The sequence below is a fragment of the Orbicella faveolata genome, unplaced genomic scaffold (assembly GCF_042242905.1).
Source record: "Orbicella faveolata isolate gen_17 unplaced genomic scaffold, um_ofav_v1 contig_3, whole genome shotgun sequence".
Taxonomy (NCBI): Eukaryota; Metazoa; Cnidaria; class Anthozoa; order Scleractinia; family Merulinidae; genus Orbicella; species Orbicella faveolata.
In genome coordinates, this window is record NW_028301558.1 from 9,086,161 (window position 1) to 9,110,122 (window position 23,962).

The 23,962-nt window shown below is 39.9% G+C and overlaps 2 protein-coding genes across 6 annotated transcripts; both read left to right on the forward strand.

Moving 5' to 3' along the window:
- Window positions 1-283: 283 nt before the first annotated feature.
- Window positions 284-10,401, forward strand: LOC110040110 (Golgi-associated plant pathogenesis-related protein 1-like). Of its 4 annotated transcripts, none has more exons than XM_089297986.1 (5): window positions 284-481; window positions 7,035-7,126; window positions 7,427-7,447; window positions 9,052-9,286; window positions 10,056-10,401. In XM_089297986.1, the coding sequence occupies exons 2-5, from the start codon at window positions 7,078-7,080 to the stop codon at window positions 10,282-10,284; spliced, it is 534 nt and encodes a 177-aa protein (XP_089154112.1). In that variant the 5' UTR covers window positions 284-481; window positions 7,035-7,077; the 3' UTR covers window positions 10,285-10,401. The 4 variants fall into 4 exon arrangements, with proteins under 4 accessions (XP_089154112.1, XP_089154111.1, XP_089154110.1 ...); XM_089297985.1 differs by having other exon boundaries at window positions 285-481; window positions 6,983-7,126; XM_089297984.1 differs by lacking the exon at window positions 284-481 and having other exon boundaries at window positions 6,696-7,126.
- A 3,868-nt stretch (window positions 10,402-14,269) lies between these two features.
- Window positions 14,270-23,667, forward strand: LOC110067919 (uncharacterized). Of its 2 annotated transcripts, XM_020775267.2 has the most exons (7): window positions 14,270-14,522; window positions 16,176-16,302; window positions 17,212-17,490; window positions 17,886-19,629; window positions 20,163-20,445; window positions 20,670-20,834; window positions 21,669-23,667. In XM_020775267.2, the coding sequence occupies exons 2-7, from the start codon at window positions 16,246-16,248 to the stop codon at window positions 21,811-21,813; spliced, it is 2,673 nt and encodes an 890-aa protein (XP_020630926.2). In that variant the 5' UTR covers window positions 14,270-14,522; window positions 16,176-16,245; the 3' UTR covers window positions 21,814-23,667. The 2 variants fall into 2 exon arrangements, with proteins under 2 accessions (XP_020630926.2, XP_020630925.2); XM_020775266.2 differs by lacking the exon at window positions 16,176-16,302 and having other exon boundaries at window positions 14,271-14,522.
- Window positions 23,668-23,962: the final 295 nt, after the last annotated feature.

Sequence of the window (23,962 nt, forward strand, 5' to 3'; positions counted from 1 at the left end):
TTGTTTTCTTGTACTTTCATTTTGGTACTCACAGGGAAGAAACCACATTCAGCAGATATTTCAGATGATATTTCAGATGTTTCTTCGAAAACAATAATTCATTGCATGCTTAAAATCATAGGAATATACTCTCCTCCCATCGCTTCGGCCGGTTTAGCACTTACACCTTTCTGAGCGATTGTAATCAGCGTCATGTAACAGTCACGGTAAGTCTACCACCTGTACGTTTCTTTTAAGTGCCAGCGGTTTTCCAGTTATAATTAAATTTCAACCTGCAGCCTGCAACCTCCAAAATATACCTGCCGGTTTCGCCGGGGTTCCTTTTTCATTGTCGACACAAAACGACAAATTTGATTCACAATGAAATCCACGTCACAGCTGGAACTGATTTCGAAAGACTCTGCGATTCTGGCAAGGAGTAGCTTGTGTAGACAGTATAGTGCTCGAAGCAACGTGTACGTATTTAGGAAATAGACGGAAGGTAAGACACCTTAGAAAGTGTTCTGAATTTGTGTATTGAATTGAACTGTGAAAATTGCATAGAGTTTCGCGGATCATCCGTTTCGTGTTACGCATCGAACCAACGAGTTCACTGTTCACTCGGCCTGCTAAAGCGAAACAACGAGTTCATCGTTCATCCGACCTACGTGACTAACGCTTAGTCTGAACAAGCAACACATTGACACACGGTATTAATACAATCTTCACACGATATTCATAACGATATTCACACACGATATTTCGATCAATATCAGCATGTGGGCAAATGACATTATATAAAAATAACTACATAAAATTATCAAAATCGCCTTATATAACTCATGACTCCGGGATAGCCCTATGTAACTTTATTCTTAAATCGGTCGAATTAATGTCCGTAAATCGGCCGAATTAACAACTTTAAATCGGCCGAATTAACAACCTTCAATCGGCCGAATTAAAAACCTTAAATCGGCCGAATTAACATCTTTAAATCGGCCGAATTAACAACCTTATATCAGCCAAATTAAAAACCTTAAATCGGCCGAATTAACAGCCTTATATCGGCCGAATTAACATCTTTAAATCGGCCGAATTAACCTTCAATCGGCCGAATTAACAGCCTTATATCGGCCGAATTAACATCTTTAAATCGGCCGAATTAACAACCTTATATCAGCCAAATTAAAAACCTTAAATCGACCGAATTAAAAACCTTAAATCGACCGAATTAAATACCTTAAATCGGCCAAATTAACAACCTTATATCAGCCAAATTAAAAACCTTAAATCGACCAAATTAAAAACCTTAAATCAGCCGAATTAACAACCTTCAATCGGCCGAATTAACATCTTTAAATCGGCCGAATTAACATCTTTAAATCGGCCGAATTAACAACCTTATATCAGCCAAATTAAAAACCTTAAATCGACCGAATTAAAAACCTTAAATCGGCCAAATTAAAAACCTTAAATCGGCCAAATTAAAAACCTTAAATCGACCAAATTAAAAACCTTAAATCGGCCAAATTAACATCTTTAAATTGGCCGAATTAAAAACCTTAAATCGGCCGAATTAACATCTTAAAATCGGCCAAATTAACAGTCTTAAATCTGCCGAATTAAGAACCCTAAATCGGCCGAATTAAATACCTTAAATCGGCCAAATTAACATCTTTAAATCGGCCGAATTAACAACCTTAAATCGGCCGAATTAACATCTCTAAATCGGCCGAATTAAAAACCTTAAATCGGCCGAATTAACAGTCTTAAATCGGCCGAATTAAAAACCTTAAATCGGCCGAATTAACAGTCTTAAATCGGCCGAATTAAAAACCTTAAATCGGCCGAATTAACATCTTAAAATCGGTCGAATTAACAGCCTTATATCGGCCGAATTAACATCTTTAAATCGGCCGAATTAACAACCTTATATCAGCCAAATTAAAAACCTTAAATCGGCCGAATTAAAAACCTTAAATCGGCCAAATTAAAAACCTTAAATCGACCAAATTAAAAACCTTAAATCGGCCAAATTAACATCTTTAAATTGGCCGAATTAAAAACCTTAAATCGGCCGAATTAACATCTTAAAATCGGCCAAATTAACAGTCTTAAATCTGCCGAATTAAGAACCCTAAATCGGCCGAATTAAATACCTTAAATCGGCCAAATTAACATCTTTAAATCGGCCGAATTAACAACCTGATGAGATCCAGAAGGATCGAAACCGCGGTCTTGCCTGATCTACAAGGCTACGAGCCTCCTAACAAAAGAGGGACTATTAACAGTCTCAAGAAAACCTGACTGTCACGTTCCACAACCGATGGAACTGGTCTATTGCAATGAACTGATACGACACACGAATCAAATCTAGAAGTCCGCCATGCTGCTTTAATAATCAACTTCCCAACTTACATTGCGCGCTTAAGTATATTATGTATGATGCACCGAAATGTACCTTACAAACACTACACTGACAGCATCGCAAATAAAAGCAATGACAACCACAACGTGGAGCTGGATGAACAATCATAGGAAGAACACCTAAATTCAGAGCTTTTGCCTGAACAAAACCACACAATATCATAAACAACACGCAAAACAGTCCACAGACTTGCGCGTCAACACCTACATTTGCAGTTCCAGAACGAACAAACTGGAAGGACAAAAAGCTCGATGAAATTGATGCAAGAAGAATAAGAACGTCTCTCTAAGACAGACTCATAGCTTTCAACAAGGAAAGCTACAGCTATCCACGTTGCAGTATTATTTCAGTTAAACACCATGCACACTCTCGTTCCATCTTGTAGATCACCCGGAAAGAAAACAATAGGAGCCGGGGAAGGAGGCTCTTCTCGCACTGTAATTTTCCGCCTACCCTACTTTCCACTACAAACACAGTGACCGTTACTGCAACACTTTCTACGGTGATTTCTATGGCTGATCTAACTGGTTAATCGTGGCATTTTACTGTAACTTCACAATTAATTCCAATGCTACGCTCCCGAGCAAAAGCGTCTCACGGAATCGCCTTTAGGCGTCTTGTTGACTAATTTTTCCAGCCACTGCATTTAATACAAAGAAATATCATAAATGCCAATGTCACGGGAATGAATAAGAAATGCCTTATTATATTCTTGAATGTTTAGAACGAGTTAGGAACTGTCCATTTGACAAGGCAGCAGCCTTTAACAAACACAAACGAATTACGTGGTCTAGTCCACTGTCAACCTGGTACAGCTGAACACAACTCACATCAGCTGAGAAACAGAGTGCGTAAATAGTAATAAAGTTTTGTTTTCGTTGTTGACACAAACGTAGTTCTCATTTCTACGTAGTCCTCAACAAAGAAAATATAATTTTTTTTTGATTGATTACTATGCTAAGAACAACTTATGTGAAGACACTGCGACGTACTGAGGTGCTAAGTATATTATGTATGACGCACCGAAATGTACCTTACAAACACTACACTGACAGCATCGCAAATAAAAGCAATGACAACCACAACGAGGAGCTGGATGAACAATCATAGGAAGAACACCTAAATTCAGAGCTTTTGCCTGAACAAAACCACACAATATCATAAACAACACGCAAAACAGTCCACAGACTTGCGCGTCAACACCTACATTTGCAGTTCCAGAACGAACAAAGACTAAGACAGACTCATAGCTTTCAACAAGGAAAGCTACAGCTATCTCTGGCGAAGCCGGACAAAGATAAATATGACACCCGTGATAACAAGCAACATAACTTGCAACAGTAAATCAAACAGCCGGGCCCGGCGTAATAATACAAAATGCAAGTAACCAACATGCCCACGGAATATTTCAAACTTTGTTCCTCCAGAGCTAATATTTAGAGAGCTGAAAACATACCTTGCAATCAAATGAGCCAAAAAAAGTAGCACGTGGCCAAAAACGCAGGTGTCAAACTCAACAAATTACACGCGGATAACAGCGGAAACCACGCAGACCTATGACCTCTAACGGTTCTACTCTGGTGAAATGTCCACCTAAAAAACAGGATTATTGCTTAGCGAAATATTCAAAGATCCCCCTATCGTACAATAAAAAAGGGGCAGATCCTCAAAGATATACTAGTTCGAGCAAAACTCTCAAAGCGGCTATTACACGTGGATAGGAGTTGTGTAGGCCTGTCACCCCATTGTTATCACTATTAATTCGGCCGATTTAAGGCTGTTAATTCGGCCGATTTAAGGAAATTAATTCGGCCGATTTAAGGCTGTTAATTCGGCCGATTGAAGGTTGTTAATTCGGCCGATTTAAGGAAGATAATTTGGTCGATTTCAGGCTGTTTATTCGGCCGATTTAAGGCTGTTTATTCGGCCGATTTAATGAAGTTAATTCGGCCGATTTAAGACTCTTAATTCGGCCTATTTAAGGTTGATAATATGGCCGATTTACGGACGTTAATTCGACCAATTTACGGAAGTTTTGACCGATTTAAAAATAAAATTACATAAGGCTATTTTGGAGTAGAGAGTTACATAAGGCCATTTTGATAATTTTATATAGTTATTTTTATATAAGGTCAGTTGCCCACATGCTGATATTAATCCAAATTAACAACCTTAAACCGGCCGAATTAACATCTTAAAATCGGCCGAATTAACAACCTTAAATCGGCCAATTTAACAATCTTAAATCGGCCGAATTAGTAACTTTAAATCGGCTGATTTAAAAACCTCAAATCGGTCGAATTAACAGCCTTAAATCGGCCGAATTAAAAACCTTAAAGACTGTTAATTTGGCCGATTTAAGGTTTTTAATTCAGTCGATTTAAGGCTTTTAATTCGGCCGATTTAAGACTATTAATTCGGCCGATTTAAGGTTTTTAATTCGGCCGATTTAAAGTTTTTAATTCGGCCGATTTAAGACTGTTAATTCGGCCGAAATAAGGTTTTTTAAGTCAGTCGATTTAAGGATTTTAATTCAGCCGATTTAAGACTGTTAACTCGGCCGATTTAAAGTGTTTGGTTCGGTCGATTTAGGTTAATTCGGCCGATTTAAGACTGTTAATTCGGGCGATTTAGGGTTTTCAATTTGGTCGATTTAAGCAGTTTTAGTTCGGCCGATTTAAGACTGTTAATTCGACAGATTTAAGGTTGTTAATTCGGCCGATTTAGGGTTGTTAATTCGGCCAATTTACGGACGTTAATTCGACCGATTTAAGAATAAAGTTACATGGGGCTATCCTGGAGTCATGAGTTATATAAGGCGATTTTGATAATTTTATGTAGTTATTTTTATATAAGGTCATTTGCCCACATGCTGATATTGATCCCGATATTTTTAGAATCAGCATAATTATTCAAAAGTCAAGGAGTCCATCACAGTAAACATCGACACCAACCATTTAAAAAATTCGCTCAAATATTTGTTGGTTTGCAATTGAAGATATTTAAGCCTCAGGAGTTTTACTCTATCGAAACTTTCACAGTTCAATCTATGAGTCGACAATCACGCCACGTGTATGTTTAAGGTTTTGTGTATTCTTGCTGACATTGAGCTTACCTGTTTACCAGAACGCACATTTTGTGTTTGCGAGAAGGTTTATTCCGGTCGATGTTTATTTTATTTTCAGTGTTCCACTGTTAACATTTATAAATACAAAAGGGAAATATTTGTTTAGAAGAATTCCTCATGTTTCTCATGTTTCGCTTTCGTTATCTCGAATAAACAAGCACACATTAGCAATGGGAATATACTAGTTGCGTTACGTTGCGTTACCTTTTTTCTCACACAAGTGAGCCTCTAAAGACAATCAGTACTTTTGTTAATGTGCTTCAGTTCTTCTCTCACACAAAAGAGCTTGTAATTATAGAACAGACAATCCGTACTTTAGCCTGTTAATGTTTTAGTAGATTCGTTACGTTCATTGACGGCAATACAGCCCTTCACAATATTTAAGTCTTCAAATGATTAAAACGTTGCGTTACCATTCACGTCTTTAGATTTCCTGGCAGTTCTCAACGTAAGTGATATGGTCTTATTAGCGAACAAAAAAAAAAATTCCATTTTCCACGTTGCAATATTATTTCAGTTAAACACCATGCACACTCTCGTTCCATCTTGTAGATCACCCGGAAAGATAACAATAGGAGCCGGGGAAGGAGGCTCTTCTCGCACTGTAATTTTCCGCCTACCCTATTTTCCACTACAAACACAGTGACCGTTACTGCAACACTTTCTACAGTGATTTCTAAAGCTGATCTAACTGGTTAATCGTGGCACTTTACTGTAACTTCACAATTAATTCCAATGCTACGCTCCCGAGCAAAAGCGTCTCACGGAATCGCCTTTAGGCGTCTTGTTGACTAATTTTTCCAGCCACTGCATTTAATACAAAGAAAAATCATAAATGCCAATGTCACGGGAATGAATAAGAAATGCCTTATTATATTCTTGAATATTTAGAACGAGTTAGGAACTGTCCATTTGGCAAGGCAGCAGCCTTTAACAAACACAAACGAATCACGTGGTCTAGTCCGCTGTCAACCTGGTACAGCTGAACACAACTCACATTAGCTAAGAAACAGAGTGCGTAAATAGTAATAAAGTTTTGTTTTCGTTGTTGACACAAACGTAGTTCTCATTTCTACGTAGTCCTTAACAAAGAAAATATAATTTTTTTTTGACTGATTACTATGTTAAGAACAACTTACGTGAAGACACTGCGACGTACTGAGGTGCTACAAAAGTTTTTTTTTTCTTTTTTCGACGAACACAATATGGTTAACACGCAACGTGCTTTGGTAGTTTCCAGCGTAATAAAAACCAGTTTAAATGCTAAGTTACCGACTACTAAGAACGTCACGGCCCAGGTGAAAACTGAATAAACTCGATAAAAGTGAGTGTAAGTGGCAATATGCGATGGATTTCTGGGGGCCTGCTTTCTTATTTAAACACCTTTTATTTCACCGGTGCAAATTACAAGCATTTCATTCTAAAATGACATCTCCTTACACTTACAGACAGAAGCTAAGTTGGCAAAGAAACAGAACGCTCACACCTTGTGTGTTTCAGGAAAAGTTCGAGGGAGGCTTATCATTTCATCGTACGGCCAGTCATGTCCTTGAATACTCCTGTTGTGTTACTTGGGGCTCTATGCATCTTTGGTAAGACGTACGTTCTATTTTAAGGCGACTCTAGGTCGCGCTATGTTATGTGTCTCTACTGATTACAAACTAACGTGACTGAAATAATGGTTTTAAAAGTGCACAGCAATACAAAAGGAATTCTAGCAAGAGAAGAGATCAAAACTAAAAAAGAAGATTAAAACGGATTGCAATAATCAGTGCTTTATTTTTGTCATCAGCACAAAAATGGCGTGACCTACAAAAGTGCCTATAAGTTATAGACCACATTAAATATATGGAAAAATGCTAACACGGCCTGTATTTATCTTCCTCTTTTAGGCGGACTTCTCAATGTTAAAGGTAAGGCAACAGGATTCAACAGAATCCACATGAATAGCGCAGGAAATATAAAACATATAACGTGTTATAGCTTCAAGGTAGCCGGCTGTTCTACCCTCTTATACCGCTATAAGTCAAACCAAGCACAAAGGGGTCTTTGAAATCTGTAATTATTTCACAGGCCGATTCAAAACCCAAATGCATGCCTAAACGTTAAACCTGTCTATTAAAAGACCTCAAATCCCTGCGACAATCACATAAAAGCAACTCCATCGTCCAAAAGTGAAAATTGTCAAAGCATGTAATCTGATTATGACGAACAAATGGCTGAACTTCGTTTTCGTGAAGGGTTTTAGTGACTTCACTTGCAAATGTTTGGTATTTTGTATGGGTGGTCATTGCCTGAGAGGTGGAGTTTCGTCATGCCAGTGAATCCCACTGATCAGTAAGGACGCACAGAAGTAAAGGAGACAAGTTTAATTTTCTTTGCACACTATGCAGTAATGTCAGATTCGGGACCTCTCATATGTGGTACATATGAACTTTAGAATTGTTGGGTGCGTGTAAGCTAAAAAATTGGCTGCTTAGTTTCTCAGTTGTTTTTAATTTTCGTTATAGAGAATTACTTCACAATAGTCGAGAAACGGCTGTTAAGGTGGCTCAAAACAGTTTCCAACACTTAGATTTTGATGCGGGTCGCTACAACCACTCTTTATCACTTGATGCTACAATCATGGAATCAAAAAACTGCCCAATCATCGGTAAACACGTTGTTACCATTTTAGTGACGCAATAGGTTACCTTAGCAACAGTATGACCTCCTAAAAACACCCTTAATTCCAGTTTTAGGGGCTTATAATTCAAAAACAGCAAGGTGGAATTTTTTATATTATCAACTTTTGATCAGCATGATAAGACGTAACTTTTGCCAAGTTTAAAAAAACACCTGTAAGTAGGATTCAGAGCCATGTTAAATTTTCGAAATTTAAGGAGGCTCTGAACCCTGGAAACTGTTTTGAGCCACCTTAAGTGTATGAAAAACGAACAGGTCGGGAAAAGCCGACAAACTTTGTTTTTATAATGTGAGCACATGTATGTATGTAAACTTTTTGCGACTAAGCAACCAACCAGCTAACCGGCTAATCGAGAAAACAACTAGCCAAGGAACCAACTAAAACATCATGCGCTCAACCAAGAAATTAACGCTAACCAACTAACCAAGCAACCAAGCAACCTGCCCAATCAAGAAAAAGACAAACGAACCAACCAATCAAGAAATTAACCAGCTGACCAACCAACTAGCCAGCTGGAATGTATATAACTCAGGCCGCCTGATACTCTTGTTTGAATGAGCTATAGATGCAATCAGCTAGCAGAGAACCATACTTTAAGACCTTCTTGTTATATATTGCGATAATTTTCTTCTACCGCAAGAAGAACTTCAGTTCGGTCAAATTTTCAGTCTGACCATCAAGAGCCACTCAGATACGGCCACATTGTCACCGTTCAGAGTGTTGAAGCATATTGCTTGTCCCCAGTGATGGACGGGGCTCCTCTCAGCTCTTCTCCACTTTGGCAAAATCAGTGCTCGTTAGGGTTAACTACTAACCTTCAGTTTTATTTAGGCTCATATGAAGGGGACTTCCTGACTGCACATAACAAGTATCGCAGGATCCATCGTGCTCCTCCCATGAGATTAGATTCTAGCATGACCAGGCAGGCAAGGGCCTATGCTCAGCGGCTGGCAAGAATGGGCAGTCTACAGCACTCGAGTTCTAGTGAGAGACCGGGTCAGGGTGAGAATCTCGCCATGGCGTGCGGCTCAGGGGGCTTGTCAGCCCAGAGAGCTGTAGCGATGTGGTGAGTAACATCGTGCTACAGACAATATTTGCATGAGAGAAGATGAAGGGTCAGATCCCTCATCTTATTCACAATTTGATCCCTCTCAAGTTAATGCTAAATCACTTACCGTGTGTCGTTTTTAACGTCTAGAAATAGTTAATCTAGATTACAAGTATGTATGTATGTACGAGTAGTCCCTCTCTCGCTTTGTCAGTCGTGCGTCACGCGAAAGAAAACCGCGAGAAAAAAAAGCCGCGCGAGCCCATGGCGTCTCGACCCCAGGATTTCACGCGGTCATTTTTCCTCGCGGTTTATTTATGGTCTCGCTAGTCGGACTAAACGAGAGAGGGACTACTCGTAGTCTATAGTTAATCCTGTGACGCTGACTTTACTCAAGGGGACAGCAAGAACCTCAACGTTAAATATACGGACAACTAGTAAAAACGTTTCCATCTGGATATCCCAAAGTTTATCCTGAGTTATGGATGTCAAATGAAATCGGACTAAAATGGGGAGTCAGCCACCTTAGATGACAATGATGCACTCATTCCACTGCAACTCATTCTTCCTGGAAACGGGTGTATAACTAAACTAACGATGTATTTCTTTTTGTTTCCCTCCTTTCTTTCTTCCTTTCTTCCTCAATTCCTTCCTTCCTTCCTTCCTTCCTTCCTTTCTTTCTTCCTTGCTTGCTTCCTTGCTTGCTTCCTTGCTTGCTTCCTTGCTTGCTTCCTTGCTTTCTTCCTTGCTTGCTTGCTTCTTTTATCCTCCCTTCCCTCCTTCACAGGTACGAAGAAGTTTGCAAGTTCAACTTCGACAATCCCGAACAGAGTCGCGGCGCGGGTCACTTCACTCAGATAGTTTGGAAAAATAGTGTGGCGCTGGGGGTAGGAATAGCTCACTCAGGGCGCTGTACTTATGTGGTTGGCCGGTATCGTCCCGCAGGAAATAGGAGGGGTCAGTTCAAGAAAAATGTTGCTAAAGGTAGTTTCGATAAAAGTCATTGCGGTGGTTGAGGCGGAGGTCGTGGTGGAGGAGGATGGAGTCGACGTTGACGCTAAGCATCATATGTGTATCAAAACTGCTACCTGTGTTAAACTAAAAAAGAAGCCAATAAAGTAGTTGTAACCTTGCTTTTGTGTACCTTTCGTGTAAATTCACGTTTTGCAAGCTGAAGTACCTTAGCCGTATCTGTTTCAATGGTCCGCAGATTTCCCAAGGCCACCGATGATTTCCCAAAGACTTCCGATGCTCATGCTCTGAATCGGCCCTGAAAGCTATAAGAATGATTTACTTACAAGTTTTTTGTCCAAGTTCTTACCTTTTTCTCCAATAAATGAATTTGTTTGGGGTTCAGAAGTTCATAGTTGTGATTACGAGTCAGGAAATTCGTTTGTTTGAGATCGACGTTTTTTGACCAGCTGCCCGTACCCGTTAAGCATGGGACTCAGTTGTAACTGTAGGCAGGTAGGTGTACGGTGATGATGATCATGTCTCTCTCGGTCGAACTGCTTGCCTTCTAAGACCTGTCATAGTAAACTTAATTTCTGCTACCGTGATGTCACGAGTGCGCTTATGACAAGTAGAGTTAGGAGCAGCCTGGATTCTTTCAAAAAAGTACTTAGACTAAGGATGTCGTGAAAACCCTTGACTTGAAATAAATGTTGGGCAATTTTGCCTAAGCGTTTGGAACACAACCAAAGTCGATTCTGATCTGTTTCTACATGCCACGATCAGAACAACAACATCACCCACATTTAAAAAGGGAAGAGTCGCGATCTTGATCTACAGTTAAGTTAAAGTGGGAAATATTGTTAAGCCTGCATTTTTGTAAGTTGATTAGTTATAGTGGGTCGGGTGGAGTAGGGGGGGGGGGGGGGTGGGGGACTCGTGATTTGTTGCTTTTTCGTTTCCCTCATATGTTCCAGTGCAAATCGCAAATAATAACCCCTTTGCGAATCCGATATGAAAAGGTCGGGGATGTTCGTCGGAAAATTTGAATTAAACCCCAAAGGAGACCAATCTGAGCGAGGTTTGAGCTTTATTTAACCCCAAAGAGATACCACTTAAAACAGAATAGGCTCGATCACCAGCCGCTGTTCAGGAAGGTGCCCGCGCTAGTAGACTGGACTCGAGTGACCGACGGAAAGATGAGAATAAGAGCGGTTTTTTTTAATCATTTAAAATTTCTTCGAGTGCACCCTAAAAGATACTTTGACAGCTAAGAATAGTGGCGTTTCGTCATGAACACCTTACGTGAGACCAGAATCCTTGATTTATACCTCTAGCGAGACAAAGAGTCATCCTGGACCTTTTCATAGTCAGGTACCTAATTACACCAGGGATAAGGGGGAGTTAATATGCGGGTGACCCTAAAGCTCCTAACATTGCCTTACCACGTATAGCTTAATACCCGCTATTAAATAGGCAAGCAAAACCGACCGATGGCGCGATGGAAATGCCGATTACTGCAGAAGTGCAAAGACAAAGCCAAGCGAAACTTTCGCTGTAATGATATTTTTTTCTTTCCGATTTTACGGGGATCGAGACGGGCGCGAAGAGAGTGATGCACGCGTCAGGAGAAATGACTGGCACGTTAATCAGCAAAAAGTCGCCTGTTTTGCAGGCTAGTGCGATTGAGCTACGATTTGATAAATAATGTAAATATTTTGGTTGGAAGTGGTTTACTTTAAGGCATAAAAATTCCGAGTAAAACTGTTTTGAAAATCAACATTGATAGGCTTTTAATTTTGGCCAATGTTATTACAATCGCGCGCAGGAGGTCAGCGAAAACCTACCCGGATCACTTTCGTAATCAGTTCTTATTTCATTTCCGCTTTACACATAAAAGAGACTATTCCATTATCGCAGCCGAGTAAATGTTTGATGAAAAAGCTTTCGAAAGGCAAACAACAGGGTCAGCGCTTCATTTTCCATATAAACTGCTACCTTTCCTGTTTGTTAATTTATGAACGTGTTAAGCTCTGTGCCCCTCAAGCTGTGGGGTTACCAGTGGCGGACATCTGTTTTGCGTTTTCTCAGAGGTTAATCCTCTCTTGAAATTATTCTTTGCCACCGACGTAAAAAAGCCACGTTGTTGCGGCGACTATTACGTAAATATCTACTATCACGTAAAATTATTCACCATCACGTAAATATCTACCATCATGTATTAAAATATTAAGTCAGCTTAAAGACCTTCGCAAAGTCACGTACAGTAATATTATCCATTTGAGATCCGTTGCGCAAAATGAGAATATCCAAAATCTTATGCTTATTTCAAGACAGTTCTTTTTATACACTTTCAATAAGCTGTGAGCAAGGCAAAGCAAATCTGAACTGAAATTGATCGATCAGGGTATCATGACTGAACGTTCGCGCCCGGGGGGGGGGGGACCCCCAGAAAAGTTGGGTGGGGGTTGTGCGACCCACTTCCCAAAACCCTTACCCTATTTATGACCGTTGCGGCTGGCGCAGTTGTCTTAAACATAAGTTATGAAGGGCTTTTGTTGACGGTCTTATTGATAATGATGAAAAAGTAGCTACTTCTAAGAAACATACCCAATTTAAGACTAGAGTGATAAAACCATACCTTATTAAAGACCAAAATGGCCAAAATCGATACTCTATTTATGACCAAAACGGCTGAAAACCCCTACCCTTTGGGGCCGCACATACCTATAGGAGTATCCCCCCCCCCCCCGGGAATTCTCGTCGTTCACTTTTGCGACTTTTAAAAGCCCGAAGCCAGCTGATTTCACATTGGAGGTTATCATGACAGATGGCCTTCTTCTCAATGAGTTGATCGAAGACAAATTAAATTATTAAACGTCACCTCTTTTCAAAATGAAAAAACGAGGATATCACAGTCAAATTTGTTTGTAAAGGACTGCGTAACTTTACTTAAGGTAAGCCATTTACAATCCACGCAAAGAAATACGGATCTGTTTTATTTCTGCAGTATAGAGGCTACAGCTGCCGTCAAATCTCCCGCGCGCTCAGAATAAATGTTGCGAAACTAGTCTACGTCTTATATTTTGTCTTTGCTTGCTAGGCAAAAAGTTTATTTTTCTACTAAAAGCTTTACGTCAACGGTATTTCACCATATAATGCTTGTGATTGGTCTGAACGATGAGAAGGCCTACAATGCTCCCGGGACAATACTCCACTTTTCCCTGAGGAAAAAAAATGCACTGCTAACGGTTAGGTTACAGGGTGATAATCGAAATGCTTCGTAAAGTAGCAAGAATGCTGCGTAATTAAAACAGGATTCGTTCCAGTATTTTGTAGAGCCTGGTGGTGATAATATGCGAATTGCGCCAACAGTGCCAACAGAGCAAAGAGGAAGACAAGATCCACTATATATTTCGTCACAAGCACTTGTCACATGTATCACGCCTTCTTTGAAGGTTAAGTACTTCTCATCCGATCTATTGCAAAAACATCACGAAAGTTTCATGCCACCACAGGTAACGTCAGCGAGAGATATCTCCACAGACGAAGAGATCTGCTTAAAAAAGAAAAAACCTCAGGGTTGTTGAATTGCAACATGGAACAATTGTGTTGGGGGAGAGTTGTTGTTAACCGATGTTTGTGATAACATTCAAGTCATTGAACGTAATTGGGTTGTCAAACTTCGTGCGTTTTAGCTATTAGACGGATCAGAGTTCATGACGCGCGGATAAAATTCTGATATTTCATAACAAGTTCGTAACCTGTTTCCGTGAGAGCGCAAAATAAGCAGACTAAAGTTTCTACCTGAGTTAGGCGTTATTTCGACCATCAACTTCGTCGGCAAACAATGCAATGCGTCCATTCAATCCCCTTCCCGGTAGAGATCAAAGAAAACAAAGTGTTGACCTACTAACTGAATGCAAACGACGTACTCCCATTTCAAAACAACGTGCAATCATGTTCTCAAACCGGAAACGAGCCTGGCCTGGCCTAGCGCACATGGGTTGCACAAGGCCGCGTTTGAGAAAGATCACGTGATCAATGCGTGTATCCTAACTCAGCTAGCCACTGCCAACATTTTGTTATTTTATCGTGGACGAGTGTGCGTGCACTGCGAAAGCAGATTTTGTCGGGATTTGCAGAAAGCTCACCTATACCCTTAGTTTCGGGGTTGTGCATTTTCCTTAACCTATATCCTGGTTGAGTTCTAATTAAGGAGAATCTGAAAGACTCGATGGAACTTTTCTTTCCCTCGGACGCCAGCGGAATTTTGCTGCTCTCTCTCCTCGTCGTTTTTCAGGTAATTGAGTTTCCGAGAAATGTGTTTTTGTAATAATTGTGGGTGTTGAAAGAATGGGAGATTTTTTGCACATCAGTTAAAGGCCGCAAGTACCTCTCAGCTTTAAGGAACAAAATTTCGTTTTCTCATATGCCCGACTCAAAAATCTTTTTTACGTAATGGGTGCAAAGTTTTATAGAAAAATACTCTTCATTGCCAAAGGAGATATTGCGAACAAACCGGCTATTTCAATGTTTGAAATATTGAAACACTAGCTTCAAACAACGTTGCGATACGTTTCAGTCTGTCTCTGTGTGTGGTGGAGGCAATTTGATTTATAGGTCGGTGTTGGGTCACCTTAATTTCCTGTTCTGTGATCAGGGCATTTTATAAATCATTAAGCAACATATTTCTTATAAAAGGGCATTCAAATTTACAATATCTTTTCTCCGTCAGCCCAAGTTGTAGCAAGTGAAAGGCGCGAGTTACAGTATGCATCTGTGTCAAAGTACGGTGTCATATAAGAATGTTGTGTGTAGTATTTACAGTGAACAATAATTCACTTCTCTCAATAGTCCTCAATAGCAATGTACCGGTAAGGACGCATATCTTGTTTTACAGTTTGGTTTCCGGTTGGATTCAATTAGGGTATCAGCGAATCGATTTTCAAAAATTAGAAGACTTGCGACTTCTTCTTCCACGGCCGGACTCTCTCTTAACTTGTGCAAAAGTGGCCAGATTCTTTGGGCAGCCAACTTTTTTCTATCAAGTTGTGACATCCGTTTCATGGTCTAATCGTGACATATTTCTTTCAACGGTCGGGCTGGAGAGTAAAACGGATTAGCGAGAGGGTTATGTTGCATCAAGAAAGGGGCGTGTGTATATTACGAGAGACTTGTACTTGTTTGGCTTGGCTGAACCTCGGATATTATATTGGCGAAACACGTATTGAATCCAGTGCTTCAGAAGACTCGAGCAAAAGGACAAATATTGGTTATGTCTCTCGGAAATGAATATTTTTACGAATTTAAAAGAATAATTGCCACTCATTATTCAAAGTATAATAACAGAGGTCATTCTGTTGCGCACGCCAGTCTGAGGCCAAATAACAAACAATGAACGATGACAAGCTTAGGTTTACAAACGACACAAATCACCTCAAATCCATGGAAAACTTCATTTCTTTTCTTTTCTTTTCTTTTTTTTTTTTTTTTTTGTAAAAGATACTGCGAAGATCAGGTGTCAGTGACTTTTTGATTCTTTTAATTGTTATTCATTAATAATGAGTGTACACTGGATCGAACCCCTTTAATACGGTCACCAAAGGGACATGCAGAAGTGTCCGCATTATCCGGGTGACCTTTTTAGTTGTCGGGACAAAGAAAACTGTCCGTTACACTGCGGTTTTGATTCGCAGCAGTTTCATTTAGCCAACACAGAGAAACCCGTTTGTTTTTATTCAATGAAAACAGACGTTTATTCAAAACATTATTAAACCTTAACGTTTGTTTTGTTTGGTTCAGTTGGTCACGATCAGTTCGCGTGTGGATTGATTGGGGGAGAGGATTAGACGATTTGTCACGATTATACTGGTTCATGCCCGCAAGGTGCCATAACTGATTCACGTTCTCAACAATCAAAAAAATACTAAAACTACACACTTATATCTTTCAGAATGACTCTGTAAACGATTTCAAAGATCAGATGTTAACACCACGCTTGCCTTTATACTTTTTCCGACTGGATGAAGAGAAAATTTGCTATAGAAATGTCGGTGCAACTCACGATCACCAAACTAAAGGTGAATTTGTTAAATTCACCACGCGATCAAGACAATTAGCAAGGCAATGGTTACATTGTATTGATATCTGAGTGGCTGCTAACAGCTCTTGTCCAATCAAAGCTGTCTTTTTTGTTTTAGAACAGGAAATTTAAATCTAGCAACCAGCTAGAGACTCGTTCAGTTCTAGTTGTTTTTGCTTCTTTGGAGCTATTTTTAGAAAGACCTCCTTCAATTGCAAGTTGACTCCTCACCAAGAGATCAATTTTAATCGGCACAAAGTGTAAAGGATTATCGAGTCAAGTAAGCAGCTTTTCAAGCTTGCCCCAAGTGTCACTTTGTTGTCCATAGTGGCAAGTACAAGAAAGATCAAAAGAAATATCAGTTATTTTTAGCACTTTAATGCAGACGACACTGATTCAGTGCCAGAGTTAAATAAATAAATGATCACGCGAAATGTAATTTAATAGTCACACACTAGGGCAATATCAAGAGAGTAAAAAGTTAGATCGACTTTTTGGAGGATAAAGAGTAGCATCGCATGGAATTGAAGTAGTGCAAAATACCCGATTGCTAAAACTCATATTAAAACACAATCACTCTTTGCTGAAACATGCTAACTGACACAATAGTGTAACAATCCTTGTTAATGAAAGTTTGAAAATAGAGAAAATCAGGGGGCAATCTCTCCTACATGAGCAAAATCAGTCCAATGTGGACTGGAAAAATGTGATCAGCTGGTTTTCGATGGGCAAAGTGTATTACTAGAGCACAAGAGACACAGATCATGGTATCTTGTAGGAAATTTAAATATTATTCCTTGGCTCTGAGTACAGTGGTTGTCATTAAAACAGCACAGTAGGAAAACCAGCAGGTGAACTATGATGAACAATATTTCTCAATAGCCTGTTTCCTTTTCTTACTCCACAGGTTCCAGCATCAGCTGGCCCAGGAGGGAGATTGACCGTTCTTCTGAAGACTTTCTCGAATCCATCAAGTAAAGACTTAAATGGAGATTGTTGTGAATCGTCGTGTAGAGGCTGTGATTATTTTCTGCAAATCTGTTTGAAACAAACTTCCGGGGCATCCTGTGTAGCGTCTGCCACGACAAACATCTATTATAACACCAAGTATGTCGTCTTCAAAAACGGCGAGGGTTTCTCTAGTGGCGGAAAAAACCCTTTGATATGGCACTTCTCTTCGTGGACGGTAAGCTGACTAATAAGTAAAGTAACCCCTCTACCCAATCAACCTCTCATCTCGATAGACTCTGGAAAGAGGATTTAGAGTCCCATTAATTAATTTCTGTGCACCCGGTAACTATTTGTGCGTGGTGTTATTCCCTTTTTGAACACGAAATAGGGATTCTTTTATTCTCTACTTACTTTGCATGGCCCAAAAATGACTTTGAAAATGGCAAAATTGAATGCGGGTATGAGTGGGCCTCATTTGCATTAGAAACACCAAGAAAGTCTCTACCACCACCTTGCAGATGACATGTTTATTTTCTTCCCCTGATTCGTTGACAGTGTATTTATGTTGCAAGGACAATTAAGATGATAATCACAAAAACGATTTAAATTAAACACCATCTTTTCTTCTAGGGATCATTTGTGGCGAGCATCAAAGCTTTGGACTATGATCCACTTTCTTCTGATGATGTCATTGACAGGTACCAACAGAAAGTCAACGTTAACCCAACGTCATGGGTGTCTCCCACCAAATGGCGACAGATTACTCTTGGAGGTAGCCCCTCAACTACTATATTACAATACTCCGTTCAATGTAATCAAGATTATTATGGACCCAGTTGCACCACGTACTGTGTTGCACGCAGTGACGACTTAGCTGGTCATTACACGTGTGATAAAACCACCGGTCACAAGGTTTGTCGAGCTGGATGGCACGGTGTCAGCTGTAAGATCTATTGTATGCCTCGTGATGATGACACGCACGGACATTACAACTGTGAGTCTGGTACAGGAAGAAAGATTTGTTTAAAATACTGGTATGGATCTAGCTGTAACGTGCACTGTGCCCCTAGGAATGACTCCCTGGCTGGTTACAACTGCAATTCCCAGGGGCAAAGAGTTTGTTTGCAAAACTGGTATGGGAAAAACAAGTGCGACGTTTATTGTAAACAGACCAATGATTCCAAAGCTGGTTACATCTGCGACACAAATGGAAACAAAATATGTTTACAAGGCTGGTATGGACCATCTTGTGATTGTACGCCAAGGAATGATTCGTCCATGGGTTACATGTGTAATATTACCACTGGCAAAAGAGAGTGTCTGAAGGGGTGGTTCGGTGATCGCTGCGATATTTTCTGTTCACCGAGGAACGACCCTGCAGGTCATTACACTTGCCACAGTGGTACTGGAGCTAAGGAGTGTTTGCCCAATTGGTTCGGGAAAAACTGTACCGTGTACTGCAAGACCAGGAATGACTCTCTAGGTCAACACGAGTGCACAATAAATGGAACCAAATTATGCGCCCGCAACTGGTATGGACCGAATTGCACTGTTTATTGCACCTCAAGAGATGATAATGCAGGACATTACAGTTGCCATCCACAGACGGGGGAGATGGTTTGTAACCCAAACTGGTACGAGAAGAGCTGCACAGCATACTGTGTGCCTCAGGACAGCGATTGGTACGGTCATTACAACTGTAACAAGATCGATGGCAGCAAACAGTGTCATAACAATTGGTTTGGAATCCAGTGCTCTATCTTCTGTGTACCACGCGATGATTCACGCGGGCACTACGAGTGCGATAAAATCAACGGCAGTAAGATTTGTATGGAGGACTGGTTCGGAACTGAGTGCAGAACGTATTGCAAAGCAATGAACAACTCACAAGGACACTACCACTGTGATGTCGATGATGGGACCAAGATATGTAACAAGGACTGGTTTGGACCAAACTGTACAGCGCACTGTTCATCGAGAAATGATTCGCAGAGGCATTATGAATGTGATTCTGGCAATGGAAACAAGATATGTCACAGGAGTTGGTTTGGCCCTAATTGTTTAACGTATTGTATGCCAAACAATGACTCTAAGGGGCACTATGATTGTGGGTCAGCGGATGGTGCTAAGATTTGTCATCCAGCTTGGTATGGCCGTAACTGCTCCGTGAACTGCATCCCAATGGATGGTTTAGCCGGGCACTATAGTTGTGATGCCGCAGATGGAAGCAGGCTGTGTTACAGGCATTGGTACGGACCTAACTGCACGGTATTTTGTAGATCACAAAATAGCAGTCGAGGGCACTACACCTGTGATAAAGAAACGGGCCAACAATTGTGCCTCGAAGGCTGGTATGGAGCCTTGTGCCTTCAGAGTAAGTGGATTCGATTGGCTATGCCAACGTAACATATTCCAGATTTATTTATAAAACAAACAACACACTAAATGACTGTTCAGGTTAACAGATCACATTTCAAAAAATGTCCTCATCCAACCTGATTCCACTCTCAACTAATAAGTGCTTTAGTAGTTAAGCGCTGAAAACGAATTTAATAGGTGGACCCTGTCGGGGTCACCATACTAAATCGTTCACATAATATATAGAAGTGTCAAAGCCATGTATGATATCGAGATCCTATGCGCTCTTTTAAACACATTTTGTCTGTTCAAGCCCTACTGATTTGCGTTCCGGGCAAATACAGATGGAAGAGGAGAAATACTTTTATTGCTCCTTAAAAGTAAACTGGCGTCTTCACGATTTGGAATCATTTAACGAGATCGCATTCAATGTGACTATGTTACGACTGTTTCAGTTAGAAGGAATACGGAAAACAAACTGTTGTCCTTGACCTTGAGGTATCTAATACCTTTAATTCCTTCGTTATATGTTTTGCGCCTTACTTATAGAAGTTACTACAACTTACGCACATGAAAGGATACCTTCGTCATCACCGCTTCCATCAACCGAGTCGAAAACCATGGAGCCATCTCCGGTCTCTTCAACAGAACTGAGATCTACAGAATACAGCATCCTTCCTCCGTTACCAAGTGAGGAGCAAGTTCCAGTGCAGAAAGAAAGCAGAAAGACAGCTAAGGGAGGATGGATGACAAACACGCGTATTGGTTTGATCACTGGTGGCTTTGCGCTTCTGTTGTGCCTTTGTGCTATAGTAATGATGTATTTGTTAAGGTAAGCCGCGAGAAAAGGTTAACAAAAGTACGTGTTTGTATAGCTTGAGAACCCCGACTGTATTTCGATAGCCAATGCAAGCCCGAATCGAATCGCACTGCGGGGGAGGTAGGGGGAGGTGAGGGGAGGGGGGGGGGGGGGAGGCGTTCAAGTTCTCGTTAAAAACTTGCAATAAAACTTCATCAAGAGGTCTACTTGCCTGACATCTAAATTTCTTATTCCAGTTGTAGACCCAGAATGAAGAGGATTCGCTACTCTAGACAACGTGATAAAAAAGAAGGGCGTTCCTTGAAGAGGAGGAATTCATGCGGCATAGTAAACACAGCAGCGGACATCCTTTCACAATATGAAATGAACGACATGTTCTGTAAAGTTCAGCAAGTGTCATGGTAAGTAATGTGAAAATTTCCAGAGACGCAATTGTAACATATATTTTATGTAACATAGAACAGTCTTAAAATATGTTTTTTTTTTCTGGAGGACAAAACATATTTGCTTGAAATGTCCATAGCAAAATCATCGCGTACTAAGCCATACTGTGCTACTCGTTGCGTATTTTTGCAGTGAGCAACAGTCTTATAATGCTACTCATGATCATCGTCTTTCAAAACAATGGCTTTTTTTGTAGCTTTGAACAACCCTCGACAAAAAAAGCGATATCGTATGGTAAAGATGGGAAAGCCCTGGTATTATTTTACTCAGAAAATGAAAGTTTCCAGCGCTACCAACTATGAATAAACGTGGATAACAAGATGCCCAAGAGCAAAATAGAAAATAACTTGTTGGGAAGAATTACAGGATTCATTTATCAGGGTAGAAGTGAAGAATTTTCACGGATGAGTACTATCCATCCGGGTATTTTCCTCGGACGGGTACTATGGGCTTATAGTGTCTCTCCGCGGATGAAGACTATCGCGTCACGTGGTCAATTTAAACCAATAAGAATCGGAGAAAATTTAGTGTTTAACTATAATTTGTGATAGGATCTCAAGAAATCAAAATTGCCATTCTGGTTAAATTGTGAATCCTTCAGTCGTTATATCTTGTTTTTGGCTGATATTTCTTTGCTTTCGATATCTTTTTGTTTTACGTTTCTATGTTGCAACTTACCAAAGCAAGTTTATAAGCAAACGTCAGGCCCTATTTATTAATACATGATATTTCCGCTGGAACACGCCCCTTTAATAATTAACTGATCACGAGAGATTGGTTTTCTTTTCCAGGACTGAAGACGGTTCAAGGCAGGTGGATGATCACTTGGTAATGTACAACAACCCTTTGTCTAGCGCCCGAAAACAAGTCAAACGCGGTACTGGTAAGAGACAACTGACCTTGGACAGTGATTGGAACGTGGTATTTGACTTATGAGCTAACACGTGCGTCCACGTGTCCTATGACATAAGTCCAAAGCGTAGAACATTAACACGACAATAATTGTCCAATAAAAGGCGTACTCAGTAGGCTCTGATTTTACTTCGTTCACTGTATTATTACTTGTAATGGAGTAGAAAGCGAAGAACCCTTCCATCGAATCGTGTTAATATGGTCACGTTTTAAGAACTGTTCAGCAGGTTAGATCTAGACTATGAACTGTCCTTCTGTTCATTTAATTCCTATGGTGGACGTCATCATGGAGCTACTGCGAGAGCAAAATACATCGAACAGTACTGCGTTTTGTGGGGATAGAAAGGTAGATATAACTGCAACAAAGTCAGTACAAAATATTGGTAAACTATGGATTGGTAGCGGTCTAACTCTCTCAAATCTTAGTCAGCTCTTCGAGCGGGCAAGGTTAACCGCATTCTTCGCTGTGATTGGCTATCCGAGAGGGTAACATGGGTACGGGATATGTCTTGTCCGCTGGGGATTGCTGGTGTTTCCGGCAACAAAATCGTGCCCTGTATGCAATAAAATGAATCCCTTATTGACCAATCTTTTTCGCTCAAGATGGTTGGGTATTCACCTCGATCTTTTGTTAAATTGTTTATGGACTCAAAAGAGATCTGCGACAATTATTTCAAGCCGTCTTCACCTCACGCTTGGCCAATGCTCCCTAAATCTATATTACGTTTTTGAATGTATTCCGGCTCACAAGTTATTTCGTCTGGTTAACGAAAATGACGAGTAAATTAATTTAGGAATACATTAAGAAACAAAGTGATTAATGTAGTCGTTCAATATAAAGAACTCAAGAGGCTATGATCTAGATCATAGTAGTCTCTTGAGTCCTAATATTTTCCTTGGATAAAAGGTGCGTATGTAGTGTTGGTGTAAATTTTTAAGCTGTTCTTAAAGGGATAGTGTGTCTGTATTCATTTTGGGACAGACTATGTTATTTGCACGCTACTGAGAGCGGCAAGTTAATAAGAATTAAGGATGATGCAACTGAAACAAAAAAAAGAAAACAAATTACACCGTAAATGTCTTTCATGGCCACCGAGAGGCTTGTTCACCGGTACTGAACTATGTAAAATACAGGTAACGATAAATGAAAGAAAAATGACAAAGAGAAATTGGCTTCAAAGATTCATCGAAATGTTCAATGTCCAATTGTTTAAGAAAGTAATTTAATGCCCGATTCGAGAGAATTTGTAAAACATATTGTAAAAGGGACTTGGCTTTAAGCAATTTTTGAGATTTTCAACATGTACCTACAATCAGCGACAAAAGTGTTGAGACATTTTGCAGTAAAATTCGATTTTCGAGCGTTCTGAAAATATCCCCCCACCCCCCTAAACAATATTGGTTTTATTATTTCTAAGACTGCACAGACCACAGCGCCTACAAAACATTGAATTTGGTTACAGGGGGTATCAGAGAATTAACGCTAGATGTAAATAAAATATAAGAAGAGGTTAATTATGGGAAGCGTCATCTTCTAAAAGTGTCTCAACTCTTCTTGTCGCTTATTGTAGTTTAAGTTAAAAGTAAGTGTAAAAGTATTATTGTGAATCCATAGCCTACGAGAATTGATACTAAGGCGACAGAGGAATGGCTAAAAAAATGCTGAAATCCCTATAGTGATACAGGAATTTACCACCTAAGTGTAATTAAGTTAGTGTTATTTCTGCAATGAAGTATTTCTGCAATAAATTATTTTGATATGTGTACAGTGTGACAAAATGAAATTGACTATAGGAATAAGAGAATGTATGTAATATAATCTACATTTCAAGTAATAATATCAATGGAATTCAAATATAATAGCATGTTATATAATAAGATTTCGTGTTTCTTCTTTGACGCTAAATGAGGGGTTTTACCATGTTTGCTTTACAATATACTAGCTGCAATGAAAACGTTGCAAGATACTACATGACAATGGCTTTGACAATTGCACTAGGAAATTTCCGCGTTGCGTGTGCAGTAAAATCAAGTGCTGGAATTTTCTCTAACTCTAGTAGCTTCTTGTGCTATGTAATACCGTAATACAGCACTCTACGGTTACGATTACACCTTTAAGCAACAAAACTAAAATTTATCTAATTAAAATGTCAAGTTTGGTTATTATATAAAG